Source organism: Pezoporus flaviventris, unplaced genomic scaffold (assembly GCF_033815535.1).
Source record: "Pezoporus flaviventris isolate CSIRO_AGI_PZ_B2104156 unplaced genomic scaffold, CSIRO_AGI_Pfla_v1 ptg000002l, whole genome shotgun sequence".
NCBI classification, from domain to species: Eukaryota; Metazoa; Chordata; class Aves; order Psittaciformes; family Psittacidae; genus Pezoporus; species Pezoporus flaviventris.
This window is the reverse complement of record NW_026892550.1, coordinates 80,487,684-80,500,559: the sequence shown is the minus strand read 5'-3', so window position 1 is coordinate 80,500,559 and position 12,876 is coordinate 80,487,684. Positions and strand designations below refer to the sequence as shown.

Sequence of the window (12,876 nt, the reverse complement as noted above, 5' to 3'; positions counted from 1 at the left end):
TTTATCTTGAATTGTCTATCTTTACCTATTTTCTTATCTTTCTTATAATCTTTTTTTTTTCCACTTTTTTCCCTTTCCACCCCACCCCTCTCCTTTCCTTCTTTCATTTATCTTGAATTGTCTATCTTTACCTATTTTCTTATCTTTCTTATAATTTTTTTTTCACTTTTTTCCCTTTCCACCCCACCCCTCTCCTTTCCTTCTTTCATTTATCTTGGGTTTTCTTTTCTCCTTTTATCTTTTTTTCAGCTTTATTTTAATCTTAAATCTTTTTTTTTTTTCCTCCCTTGTCTTCCATTCCCATCCCTTCCCTTTTTTATCTTCATATTTCTCTTTTCTCTTTTTCATCTTTCAATCTTTTAGCTTTTTTTTTCCTCTCATTTTTCCCTTCCCTTCTTTCTTTGATCTTGATTTTCCTTTCCTCTTTTATCCTTTTCTCTTTCATTGTTTCATCAAATCCTGCAGTGCAAGTAGAAGGAGTCAGTGGCCTGCCCTGATGTTCCTCTACCGTTAGGCTTTGCAAAGCAACGTAGTGCATATTGATTGGACCAGCGCTGATGGCTTAGCAATGAAAGCATTTGTAGGAGTTTTTCCTTTCAGATGCACCCAAACAACGTAGGGGCCCAAAGTACTGAGACTTTAGGCGCTTTACAGTCTTTCAGATAGTCTTCGGGCCAACTGTTGCTTGTGGAATCGCTGGACACGGCCTGTGAGGATGACTGCCTGGGTCACAAGTCTCTGTTTTCCTAAGGGAGCTCAGACAGGCGGGGGTTTGCTTGATTGTTTTGTCTGCCTTTCCTTCCGCCCTCCCAGGTTATGTTCTCGGGGGTCTGGGCCTCACCCCGGCCCTTCCTTGGTGAACCACCACCGACTAACCGCCACAACACCGGCCCTGAAGGCCTCTGCGTCCAGCGGCTCCATCGGGGCAGCAACCATCCCCCGCGGAGAGCCAGGCCAGGACCCGCCTCCGCGCCCGCAGGGGCGAGGCGAGGCGGGGCCGCGCCCGGCCGTGCCGTGCCCCGAGGCGGGTGGAGGCGCAGTGCCCGACCGGTATCAGTGCGGTTGGCCGCAGTGTCTGCGCTCTACGACGGGACGGCTGTCGAGGTGCGTCGTCGCTGCGTTATGGCGGCTCCCGCTGCAGGGAGAGAACGGGAGGTTCCTCCAAATCCTTGCCCGCCGCCTTCCAGGCGCGAAACTCTCTGTGGGTGCGGGGCGGGGATGGCGCTGGGCCAGGGGACGCTGGAGCCTGTAGCCCCACGCAGTCGGCGGGCAGTTGTGATGACGGGGGTCGGCCCTGTGTCCGCTTGGATCGGTGGGGCAGCTCTCCGGGGGGGTGGTGGTGGGGGGGGGGGGGAGGCTGGGTCCCGCAGGGAGTGTTGACGAGGCGGGAGCAACCGGGCCGCACGCTAGGCGGCTGCGATAAGCGCGCGGGTTTGGGGTAAGGGGCGGTGCCAGCTCAGCTGCATGCAGGACGTGCGTGTTTGGAAACGGAGCTCAGAGTGGAGTGGGGCTGATAGCGGCGGTTTGGGAAGTGGTGTTGCGACAGCAGCCCATGGAAGGCTGACCCGGTGCTAATGTCGCCGATTACATGTCGCGTTAGTCTGCCCTGGGATGGGGGCCTTAGCACAGCTGTGTTCCTGTTGAGGGCACGGCAGCTCAGGTGTCTTTTAGGTCCCTTTACATGCGATCTAGACTTGTGCACTTAACCAGGCTCAAGTTTTGCATTCGCACCATGGAAAGGCGGTGTAATACAGCCTGTGTGATCAGGCTATTTGTTGCCTAAGGATATTCCTTCAAGCCCTATCCAGTTTTAGTATGTGAGGCTTATTTTTTGCAGTTCTGCTGGTGTTTAATCTATAACTAATGTGGTATGCTTCCTTGTCACAGTGAAAGCAAGGCCTGGGCTTTATGACAGTTTGGAGAGGCCCCCCTTACTAGTAGGGGAAATGGGTAAATGTGTAGTTCTAGAGATGGTGGTGGACGGTTTCTCATGACTTTATATAGTCCCTGGATGTATTCAGCATAGCTTTAAAATACAGCAGAGAAAAACACTCTTGATGCCATGAATTTACTTTATTTTTGATGTGTGAAACTATGTGAGTTTTCTGCTGTGATACAGTTAAAAATTGCAGTTTCTTTCTGTTGCTGAGAAAAACCTTTGCTAAATCGCTGGTTGTCTCCAGAACTGGTGGACTACAGTGTGAGTAGAGGGAGAGTTCTGGATTTCCTATAGTCCCTGGACCCCAGTACTTGGCCCATGGCCCAAGCACTGTTTTAGAAAGGATAAAAGAGGGTGCAAAATCCCATCACTGCAGCCAGACATGTCCATGCAAGGCTAGATTTGTTTCAGTGAGCAAACAGCTGCCTACCTCCATGCTGCCCACTTCCCCAGCAAGGATTTGCCTTCAGAGCAAGAGTCTTCTGCTCTTGGTTTGTTTAGTTTCCCTTGTTTGGCTATAGCTGACAGCAATCCTGTGCAGAAAGCACAATGAAAGATTGTTAGAGCTGTAATCAAGTTAATAACAGTATTACCTTTTTATTATACAGGTAATAATTGTATTACCTGTTTTATTCTTGTTAAAATTACATCCTAGGAAATAAGTTAACTGTAACAAAAAGTGCATTTATTTTGGTCTCTAGTGAAGCTGAGACATTTTAGTTTTATAGATTCCTAATTGGCAAGTGCATGATTTAAGTATTTGGTGAGGCAAAAGCCTTGCTCTGTGCAGAGCACAAATTGAGCGTGCAAGGGGGCATGCTTTTCATTTTACATGCATTCAGTCCTCATCACATTCTTATCATTATAGTGTTCATAAAAGGTACCACCTTCATAGAATTGTGAGTTTGGTATGGTCTCATGGAAAGAGACTTCATTAGTTTAAACCTCCCATGATAAAAGAATAAATAGTTCTCTTATTTTTTGTCATTACAACTTAATCTTTGCCCGTGAATCATGCTAAAAGCAATTTTTAAGAACAAGGTCTCAAAGGAGAAAAACACATGTTTAACTCAGTTTGATCACAAGCTGTTGCTGGGTAGGATTATTGGTTATTTTGAAAGCTGAAGTGCAATTATAATTGTGTAATTTTGCAAAAAAGGTATACAATAATCTTTTTCCTCTTTAAACACTACAGTATGTATAGCATGTTATCACACTCATTCTATCCTGGTAACTGCTTAGTTAAATTCACTGGTTCAAGTTAATTGGTCTAAAATTGGTGTGTTATTTCAAAAGTACTAATTTCTGTGACTAAATTTTGTTTCTGCAATTACATTAAGTCTTTTGGTGGTTTATATTTTGACAGTTTAATAAGCAGATATAATGAAAGCTAAATAATATAATTTCTCATCTTAAAGTATTATATCATGCCATTGTGAAAATAAAGTGAGGAAAATACATTTGATAATAAACTTGTCACGGTGGCAAAATTGTGCTGTTACTGCAGAGATGCTAAAAAAAGGCTGTTCTGACAATCTTATTGTCAGAACTTTGGATTGGTATGATGTTAGTCTAACTTTAATGTTCTTTAAAAGGTCATCAGTGAAAAGTGGAGAAATGGCTAGACTGACCCAGTTTGTTGACAATGAAGTTTTCCGGGCTTTTGCTACTTATGCGACTATTGTCGTTCTGAAAATGATGCTAATGAGTGTTACAACATCATACTTCAGACTCACGAGAAAGGTAAGAAATTGGGAATGCTGTCTGATAGAATAGATTGAAAATTTGCATGGAAATAATATCATAAGTGCTCAGCTTTCAAATACTGGTGCTGTGCTTTGTTCCTCATCCATCTAACAATGATATTCTGAGTTTGGTGTGCTGGTGCTTTGTTGGTCTCAAATGGACTACATCTTTAACCTAATTATGATATAATTATGAGACTGTATCTTACAGTTGAATTTTTGGCTTATTTGGCCTTTATAAAACATTTCTGTTATTTTAAAATAAAGAGTTTTTCATAACTGTAATTTCCACTGTCTTCTGAAGAGCTGGTGTCCAGGGTACCCAGTTTTTAAAGCAAATAAAGCATGATGCTACATAGATAACCAGCTAGTAGGTTCAGAAGAGGGAATATAAAGTCGATTTTTATGCATCCGTAACCCTTTCATCCAGTAATTCTAAAGCTCTTTACATTCTCTAGTTGTTTTAGCCTTCCCATTGCAGGTAAGTCATTATCTAAAAGAAAAAAAATAAAATTTTTTCTAGAATGTGAGGCAGGCTGAAAATTTATGTGGATTGAGGTGTAGGCTGCATAAGAAAGATCCACTGAGGTTTGCTAAATAATGCAGAAGCATGGAATAATTGCATCTAGCTTTAGAGAGGGTGTTCATGGGAAGTATTGTGCTGTGTTTGCCCTGTTCTTGGTCTTTAGGCATCTGCTCATGGCCACTAGCGAAAACACTTGGTCCTGGGCTGAAAGAGCCCTGAGTTTGCCTGATATGGCTATTCTTGTGAGATGTGGTTTTGTGAGACAACATGTGCTTCAAGGATTTTGTTGCAGTCCTTTCATTTGTCCTTTTGCTGTTGTTTTTTTTTTTTCCTGCTTGGTACAAGATAACTCAGATGAACTGTTCTGTTGTTAATGAAGTCCTAAGACCATTTGAGCTACTACTGGGTTCTGATAGCTATCTAGGTCTTTGAAATGTCTGAAGACTGGATATAGTAGAGCACACAGCCTGTCCTTTATGCCCAGAATAGGACCCAGATGTCTGTGTTGTAGCCTTACTTGCTTTTGTTCTTGCAGAAGCATATTGGCTGTACTGGTCCTACATGTACATCCAGTCATATCCTGTGTTTAACATTTGTAACCGTGTTATGATCCATATGTATGTAGGTGCCAATAGGGCCTTCCTTATTTTGAATAAGGAAGTACTTGGTTTTCTTATGACAGACAGTGATACTACAAACAGACAAATTATTGAAGTCATTTCCTATGTAATATTTAAAAGTCTTTAAAATGTTAACCCAAAAGGAGGAAGCCAATTACGGAGTGAGAGAAGGTAAAATGTTGCTGATGCTTATGCTTTTAATGTGTCTCAAGAATTTTGAGGCCAGTTATTTCACAGGAAGGCATCAAGACTGCCTCAGAAAGCAATCATGTAGCTCTCCTAAAATCAGTTTTCTTGACTTACACTTGCATAGCCTGAATGGTCCACACAAGGCAGGTGTTACTACATGTGTCAGCAAGGAGGGATCTACTAACTAGCTAAATTAAATACTGTTTTTAAGTAGTGTCTTACAGTATTTGGAGGTAGTAACAGGTCATATAACTAGAAAAATTTGTACCTAAGAGGAAAGGGAGAAACTTACTTGGTCATAAATGAAGATGGCAGTAAGTCTCTCAGATCCTGTTGCTGTTTAGACTTCTGAAGAAGGAAGGGATCCAAAAAGGCTTTCAGATAACTTGTCAAAAATAGTGAAAAAGAGACTTCGGCAGTACAAGCAATAGTTCTTCCTTACAGGTCCCTGTGTTCCTTCAGCCCATTGGCATTACTTCAGGCTGAGTATCAGTCATCTGCAGTGGTTGTTGATCTTACAAGAAGGTTTTATCTGCATGCATAAATTACATTACATTAATTTGTCAGCACACAAGCACAGGGTAGGCTCAAGAAAACAGTAATGCAGTGAACAATATATTATTCCCCATGCATTTAGCTTCAGGTAAGTTATGTGAGGTCCTAGAGGCATTAGTAAAAAGAATGACCTTTATAGCAAACTGCCTTGACTAGAAGAAACGTTTGGCTACTAATGTCTCTTGTGGTTTTGGATTTGAAATAGGCCTTTGACAACCCAGAAGATACAGCATCGTTTGGAAAAGGCGAAAATGCTAAAAAATTTGTGCGGACTCATCCAGATGTTGATCGTGTACGCAGGTAATGCTTAGGAGTCTTAAAAATATATTTGAAATAGCAGAATAGTACTAAATCAGGGAATTAATTTCACCATATTCTCTTTGGCAAGCCTGTGTCTGTTTTGTGTTGGTTTATGTAGTAATCTAATACATAAATTTGTTTAAATGAAAAAATGTTTACACAGTCAAACAAGATAATAATACTAAAAATAATAACTCTTTAATCATCACATCATAAAATGGTTAGGGTTGGAAAGGACCTTAAGATCATCTGGTTAAAATCCCCCTGCCATGAGCAGGGACTCTTCGCACTAGACTGTGTCACCCAAGGTTCTGTCCAGCTTGGCCTTGAAGACTGCCAGGAGTGGAGCATTTGCCACTTCTTTGGGCAGCCTGTTCTGGTTCCTGTTCCAGTCCTCACCACCTGCACAGTAAAGAATTTTGTGCTTATATCTAACCTGTACTTCCCCCCTTTAAGTTTAAACCCATTATCCCTTGTCCTGTTGTTACAGTCCCTGATGAAGGGTCCCTCTCCAGCATCCTTGTAGGTTCCTTTGAGATATTGGAAGGCTGCTATGAGGTCTCCATTCAGCCTTCTCCAGGATGAACAGCCCCAGTTTTCTTCACTCGTCTTTGAATGGGCGGTACTCCAGCCCCCTTGTCATCCTTGTGGCCCTCCTCTGGACTTGCTCCAACTTATGATAGGTACACCAGAACTGCACACAATACTCCAAGTGGGTTCTCACGAGAGCAGAGTAGAGGGGCAGGATCACCTCCTTCGGCCTGCTGGCCACACTTCTTTTGATACAGCCCAGGATATGGTTGTCTTTCTGGGCTGCAGTGCACACTGCTGGCTCATGTTCAGTTTCTCATTGACCAACACCCTCAAGTCCTTCTCCACAGGGCTGCTCTAAATCACTTCTCTGTCCAACCTGTAGCTGTGCCTGGGATTGCCCTGACCCAGGTGTAGGACCTTGCTCTTGGCTTGGTTGAACTTCATGAGGTTGGCATCAGCCCACCTCTTAAGCATGTCAGGGTCCCTCTGGATGGCATCACTTCCCTCCAGCATGTCGACTGCACCATACAGTTTAGTGTTGTCAGCAAACTTGCTGAGGGTGCACTCAATTCCACTGTCCATGTCACTGACAGAGATGTTGAACAGGATTGGTCCCAACACTGACCCCTGAGGGACACCACTTGTTACTGGTCTCCATGAGCCATTGGACAACATGAGCCATTGACAACTCTCTGCGAACAGCTAATTCTTTGTCCACCAAGTGGTCCATATGTCAAATAGACATCTCTCCAATTTAGAGACAAGGGTGTCATGTGGTACGGTGTTGAACACTTTGTTCAGGTCCAGGTGAACGATGTCAACTGCTTTACCCCTGTCCATCGGTTCTGTAGCCCCATCATAGAAGGCCGCCAGACCAGTCAGGCATGATTTGAAGTGAAGCCATGCTGGCTGTCAGCAGCATGTTGTTTTTCATGAGCCTTAGCATGGTTTCCATGAGAATTTGCTCCATGATCCTGCCAGGTACAGAGGTGAGACTGACTGGACCATAGCTGCCTGTGTCTTCCATTTTGCCCTTCCTGAAAATGAGGGTTATATTTCCCTTTTTCCAGTCTTCAGGAACATCACCTGACTGCGGTGATTTTTCAAATATGATGGACAGTGGCTTAGCAGCTTCATTTCACCAGGTCCTTCAGGACCCGCAGATGGATTTCATCAGGTCCCGTGGAATTGTGCGCATTCGGGCTCCTAAGATGATCTCGAACCTGATCCTCTCCTACAGTGGGCCCAAGGTCTTCATTCTCCCAGTCCCTTCTTGCCTTCCAAGAGTTGAGTGGCATGGGCAAATCACTTGCCAATGAAGACTGAGGCAAGTGATTGAGAACTTCAGGCTCCTCCAAATCCAGGGTAGTCAGTTCTCCTGTTAGCTTCTGGAGAGGGCCCACATTACTTGTAGTCTGTCTTTTGTTTGCGATATACCTACAGGAGCCCTTCCTATTACCCTTGACATCCCTGGCCAGAATCAATTCTAACTGGGCCATAGCTTTCCTGATCTGATCTCTAGCTTCCCAGACAACATGCCTGTATTCTTCCCAGGCTGCCTGTCCCTTGCTTCCACATTCTGCAAGCTTCCCTTTCTCAGTTTTCTCAGCAGCTCCTTACCCATCCATGGAGGCCTCCTGGCCTTCTTGCCCCATTTTCTTCTTGTCGGGACACAACGCTCCTGAGCTCGGAGCAGGTGATTCTTGAATATCAACCAGCATTCTTAGGCCCCCCTGCCCTCTAGGGCTATATCCCATGGAGCCTTACTAAGCAGGTTCCTGAAGAGCCTGTCTTCTCCCTTGAAGTCCAGAGCAGTGAGCTTGCTCTGTGCCTTTCTCACTGCGCTGAGGATCTCAAACTCCACCATCTCGTGATCATTGCAGCCAAGGCTTCCCTGGAGCGTCACATTCCCCACTAGCCCCTCCCTGTTGGTGAGCATGAGGTCAAGCATGGCACCTCTCCTTGTCGAGTTATAATAGCTAACTCTTGGATGGTATCCTGTATGCATGGAGGAGATGGTGAGAAAATTGTAAAATATGACCATAAGTTGATTTAGTATGAAACAGTATCCGTTAGGTGTAAATGAGGTATCTGTGTAATTTGAACACCAGTTGCAATATTGCATCTTTTTCTAAAGTATAAAGAAAATAATACGATGAAGAGGAGTAACTATGTTAAAATCGTAGAACTCCAGACTTGTAATGAGAAAGTTAATCTGGCAAATGGTACAGAGTGGGAGTCAAAGCTTGTGTTCCTGTTGCCGGATTGAATTGAGCTTACTCAACAGTGTGTCAATTGTACAGGGAAGTTGACTAGCCTTCTGGAAGAATGCCGTTAATAGTATGGCAGAGCGCAACCTGTGGTGTATGTGTTTTCTTTTGCAAGATTCGTGGCAGAATGTAAACTGTATTTCAAGTGGGCTAAATATTGCAGCTTATTTAATTTTATTTAGCTGAAGGCAAAATTTTCTGCTACCAAAATCATAACTTTCAAGATGCTACTAGCAAGGAATGCTTTCCATATTTTATTTGTGAATGGAGCTCACAGTTTATTTGCTATATATATTTTTATACTAAAAGCTTGAATGTAAATGAACTGTTCTCATTTAAACCACCATTAGGGAAGATCTTGAAAATAAGTGTTAGCTCTGATTTAAGAACAGTTCATCCTTCAAATGTACATGACTATGGTTTCATGAAGGGTGGTAGTTTCTGTATGTCTCTTTTGGAATAAAATCACAGAAAGAAGAGTGTAATCTCAGTGGGCTGTAAAGATGCTTTGAACTTTCCTTTTTCCCCCCGAGTGGTTCAGGAAGTTGTTAGTCAATAGAAATACGGAGAGGGACTTCTACAGAGAAATGTAGTGACAACACAAGGGGGGAGGCTTTAAGCTAAAAGAGAGAGATTTAGATTACACATAAGGAAAAAAATTCTTCACTGTGAGTGTGATGAGACACTGGAACAGGTTGTGGCTGCCCCATTCCTGAAAGTATTCCAGGCCAGGCTGGATGAGGCTTTGAGCAACCTGCTCTAGTGGAAGTTGTCCCTGCCCATGGCAGGGGGGTTGGTACCAAATGACCTTTAAGGTCCCTTCCAACCCAAACCATTTTATGTTTCTATGATTATTAAATCCTGTGTTGCTGTTTTGCAGAGTTGTTCAGACTTCCCCAGACCTAGTAAGTCAGCTTGGTTCTAGTTGCTCTCTGGTGTTGTAGCATCCGTGTTTTCTTCCCAAGAATGGTTCTTAATGGAAGTTTACTTTTTTGTCTTTTGCAAGTTTCATGGCAACAGATAATGCTGCATAGATCTAGCGTGGCTTCTCTTCTATATAAGTGACTAGAATTTGTTCTGTTTATGGGTATAGAAAAGATTACTTTCTTCAGTGTACTTTTTGGGGGAAAAAAGAGTAAAACGGCTGAAGGATATGTTTCCTTGTAATGATGAGTTCAGAATGCAGCTGCAAAACAGCACCATGTTCTGATTCTAGTTGGCTGTGAAATTTGACATAATTAGTAAGGCTTAGAGATTGTTTCAATCAGCAAATTTGGCTGGAAGCATAATTTATCTAAAGACGTAAAGGGAGTGGAGAAGGTTTAGGAAGAAGTGTGAAAAAATACTTCAAGATCTGGAGTTCGATCTCAACACATTTTTAGTAAATTATATTGTGGTTTCAAAATTTCAAACATTTTTCAGCTATTTTAGTGCTTAGTGGTGAAGAAAATGAACTAAAGCGTAACTGTCACACCTGTTAGATGCTCAAAAATAACATTCCTCTAGATGATTTAACTTCATGAAGAATTGATAGATTCATATATAGGATATTTCATATTTTCTTTATAGAGACTACGAACTGAGTTTATCGGATTGGAATAAATCATCTGGGCAGTGAAGTCTAGTAGTTGCAGTCACAGTCATCCAGTTAATTGAGGTTCAGTTAAGAGAGACTACAAGAATATTCCAGCTATCTGTCCCTACCTTTCCTTGCGTTCTTGCACCCAGATACACTTATATACCTCAAGTCAGCCCCTAATATTACCAGGGTCCTGGGGGAAAAGTTAGAGCTTTTATACAGAAGATCAGAAGCTTAAAAATGTGGGGTGCAGCAAGAAGCCCCAGAGTGATGCCAGGTAAACATGCCAAAAACATTTCAGTAGCTGAATCAAGTCCCCACTGCAGAGGAAGCCAACAGCTATGTTAGGGCCTTAACAGAAGCATGATCTCATGATGCTGAAAAATAATGAGCCTTGAAGTGGTTTATTCAACAAAACATAACAGTGTAAACCAACTTTGCTTCTTTCCCCAGATGCCACCTGAATGACCTGGAAAATATTGTCCCTTTTTTTGGCATTGGACTGCTGTACGCTCTTAGTGGCCCTGAGCTTTCCTCAGCCTTGCTGCACTTCAGGATCTTCACTGCGTGTAGGATCGTTCACACTTTTGCCTATTTGATCCCTCTTCCCCAGCCCAGCAGAGGTTTGTCTTGGGCAATAGGGTATGTGGTGACCTTCTCTATGGCATACAACATAATGAAGTCAGTGCTATACCTGTAGCAGAGTCATAGCTTCTGTATGCCATTTGACATTCCATACAAAGTTTCCAGCAGTGTATGTTGATGTCTTGAATGAGCCAGCATTCCATGGTGACTGGAATTAATTTTTTAACAGAGGCCTTTCTTTCCTGTTCAGAAGCATTTCTTTTTGGAAGGAAAAAAAAAAAGCCTTTCTCTTTGTATTCTCTATTCATGGGTTGCATTGCCAAAATAACTAGGTTGAGTGTTCCCTTTGTGATTTGTCAAGTGCTTACAATTCTAAACATGCAATGGTTCTGTATTGATAGCATGTGTGGTAATTTTCTACAGATGCACTATTTTTGGCTGTAGCTCTGAAGTCTACATCAATAAAGACAAGAGGAAAAATAAGCATGTTTGTATTTTTGTTTTCATTTTGACTCTTCTCAGTGCAGCCAGCAAATAGCATGTCACTATGTATCAGGAAGAAATTCCAATCATACAGTTCTTTGAAGAATGCTTACCTTAATAATAAGATATAACCAGTAATGCTAGGCTTGTTGTAAAAAATCTTTGATGAAATTGTTGTTTGTATAATCCACTTTGGGACTAAAAAAACCCAAACCATTGCAGCTCCATTTCTCTCAGTTGAATAGATAAAAAGAGAAAAAGTATATGGGCTCAACTCTGTATAGTGACACTGGTGAAAATTTAAAGCAATTCTTCTTGGTGAAGTTTATCCAGTCACAAAATCTGTGTTTGGATTAAGTGTAGGCCCTTTGAGAAGATTTATTTTATTTTATTTTTTTTAGAAATTCAGCATAAAATGAGCAACACTTGCAAATGTATCAAGCAGTTCAGATGTGAATACATAATTAGTTTGCATGTCATACTGTCATAAATATGTTGCTGATAGAAAATTTTGCTTTTTGCTTGTATCTTTCTGTGATGTGTTAATTTGAAATATTTTCTTTAAAGATTTTTCATAGTCTTTTATTTGTTTCTTTTTGGAGCTGTGGCTTAGATAATAGCTCAAGATTTCAAGAAAAAAAATACCCAGAAGAATCTCAATCTCCAGTGTACTTACCATTGATAAGATATAAGTGCAGAAGTAAGAGCACAGTATGTTTGGTTTACTTTCCTACCTCAGAAGCTGTGCTACAAAGGGATAGCCCAGAGAAGAGCTGGAAAATTCTCTCTGCTGCCTCTGTATGCCAAAGGGTTTGCTTTTCTTTTTGAATGGGTGAAGTAATTGTAGTACCACAAGACATATCACAGGAGGGTCTACCTGATAGCGTTTGTCATGCCTATTGAAGAAGAGAAGGGTGGGACTTGAAATCAAGAAGTTAACATTCGTTTACCAGAACTTAAATCTTAACTAATGACTGAAATAATAAAAGAGCTGGATCCTCTAGAAGGAGATGGTTAAGAAAGAAGGATTAAAAGTTGAGCATTGTGGAGCTTCAGTTCCTGACATGGAAGTGTAAGCACATGTCAACACTCCTGGGTTATCAAGGACTCCAATGGAAAATAGGGGCTTTCTTGTTTCTGCTCCTCGCGTCTTTCTCCACCACTTCCTACCTGTGCTGTTTTCCTCCTATTTTTTTTTTTTTCTCTGTTAGCTTTTCATGGAATCTTGAGGCCAGCTACCTTGAATAGTATCATGGTAACAAGGTAAGGTTGGCCACGGGCTCTTCCTAGCTTGAGAAGGACCGCTGATGGAGCGAGAAGGGGTGAGGCCGAAGCCTTGGGTTGGGGCCCAAACCAATTGTCAGAGTCAACCTGCCAGCTGACATTGGTCAGTAGGTGGATGCTCTTGACTCCTTATATTGTGATACCAGTATCTAAAGCTGTATTTCCCTCCCTTCTCTGTAGTTTGACTCTTTTTTTTCTAGCTCTATTTCTCTCCATTTAAAACAATGGGAAAGTGGCCACCATGGGCAGAGGGGCCCATTTGAATTT

General features: G+C 42.1%; 1 protein-coding gene across 2 annotated transcripts; it reads left to right on the top strand.

Moving 5' to 3' along the window:
* Positions 1-991: 991 nt before the first annotated feature.
* On the top strand, positions 992-11,325 carry MGST1 (microsomal glutathione S-transferase 1). Of its 2 annotated transcripts, none has more exons than XM_061444653.1 (4): positions 992-1,104; positions 3,535-3,682; positions 5,780-5,874; positions 10,711-11,325. In XM_061444653.1, the coding sequence occupies exons 2-4, from the start codon at positions 3,557-3,559 to the stop codon at positions 10,955-10,957; spliced, it is 468 nt and encodes a 155-aa protein (XP_061300637.1). In that variant the 5' UTR covers positions 992-1,104; positions 3,535-3,556; the 3' UTR covers positions 10,958-11,325. The 2 variants fall into 2 exon arrangements, with proteins under 2 accessions (XP_061300637.1, XP_061300636.1); XM_061444652.1 differs by lacking the exon at positions 992-1,104 and adding an exon at positions 2,981-3,035.
* The last annotated feature ends 1,551 nt before the right edge of the window (positions 11,326-12,876 follow it).

Bases quoted from the DNA above. Each gene is read 5' to 3' on its own strand.
- MGST1 (XM_061444653.1), top strand. From the start codon at position 3,557: ATGGCTAGACTGACCCAGTTTGTTGACAATGAAGTTTTCCGGGCTTTT. The intron at 3,683-5,779 runs GTAAGAAATTGG...GATTTGAAATAG, and splicing joins ACTTCAGACTCACGAGAAAG to GCCTTTGACAACCCAGAAGA. The intron at 5,875-10,710 runs GTAATGCTTAGG...TTCTTTCCCCAG, and splicing joins GATGTTGATCGTGTACGCAG to ATGCCACCTGAATGACCTGG.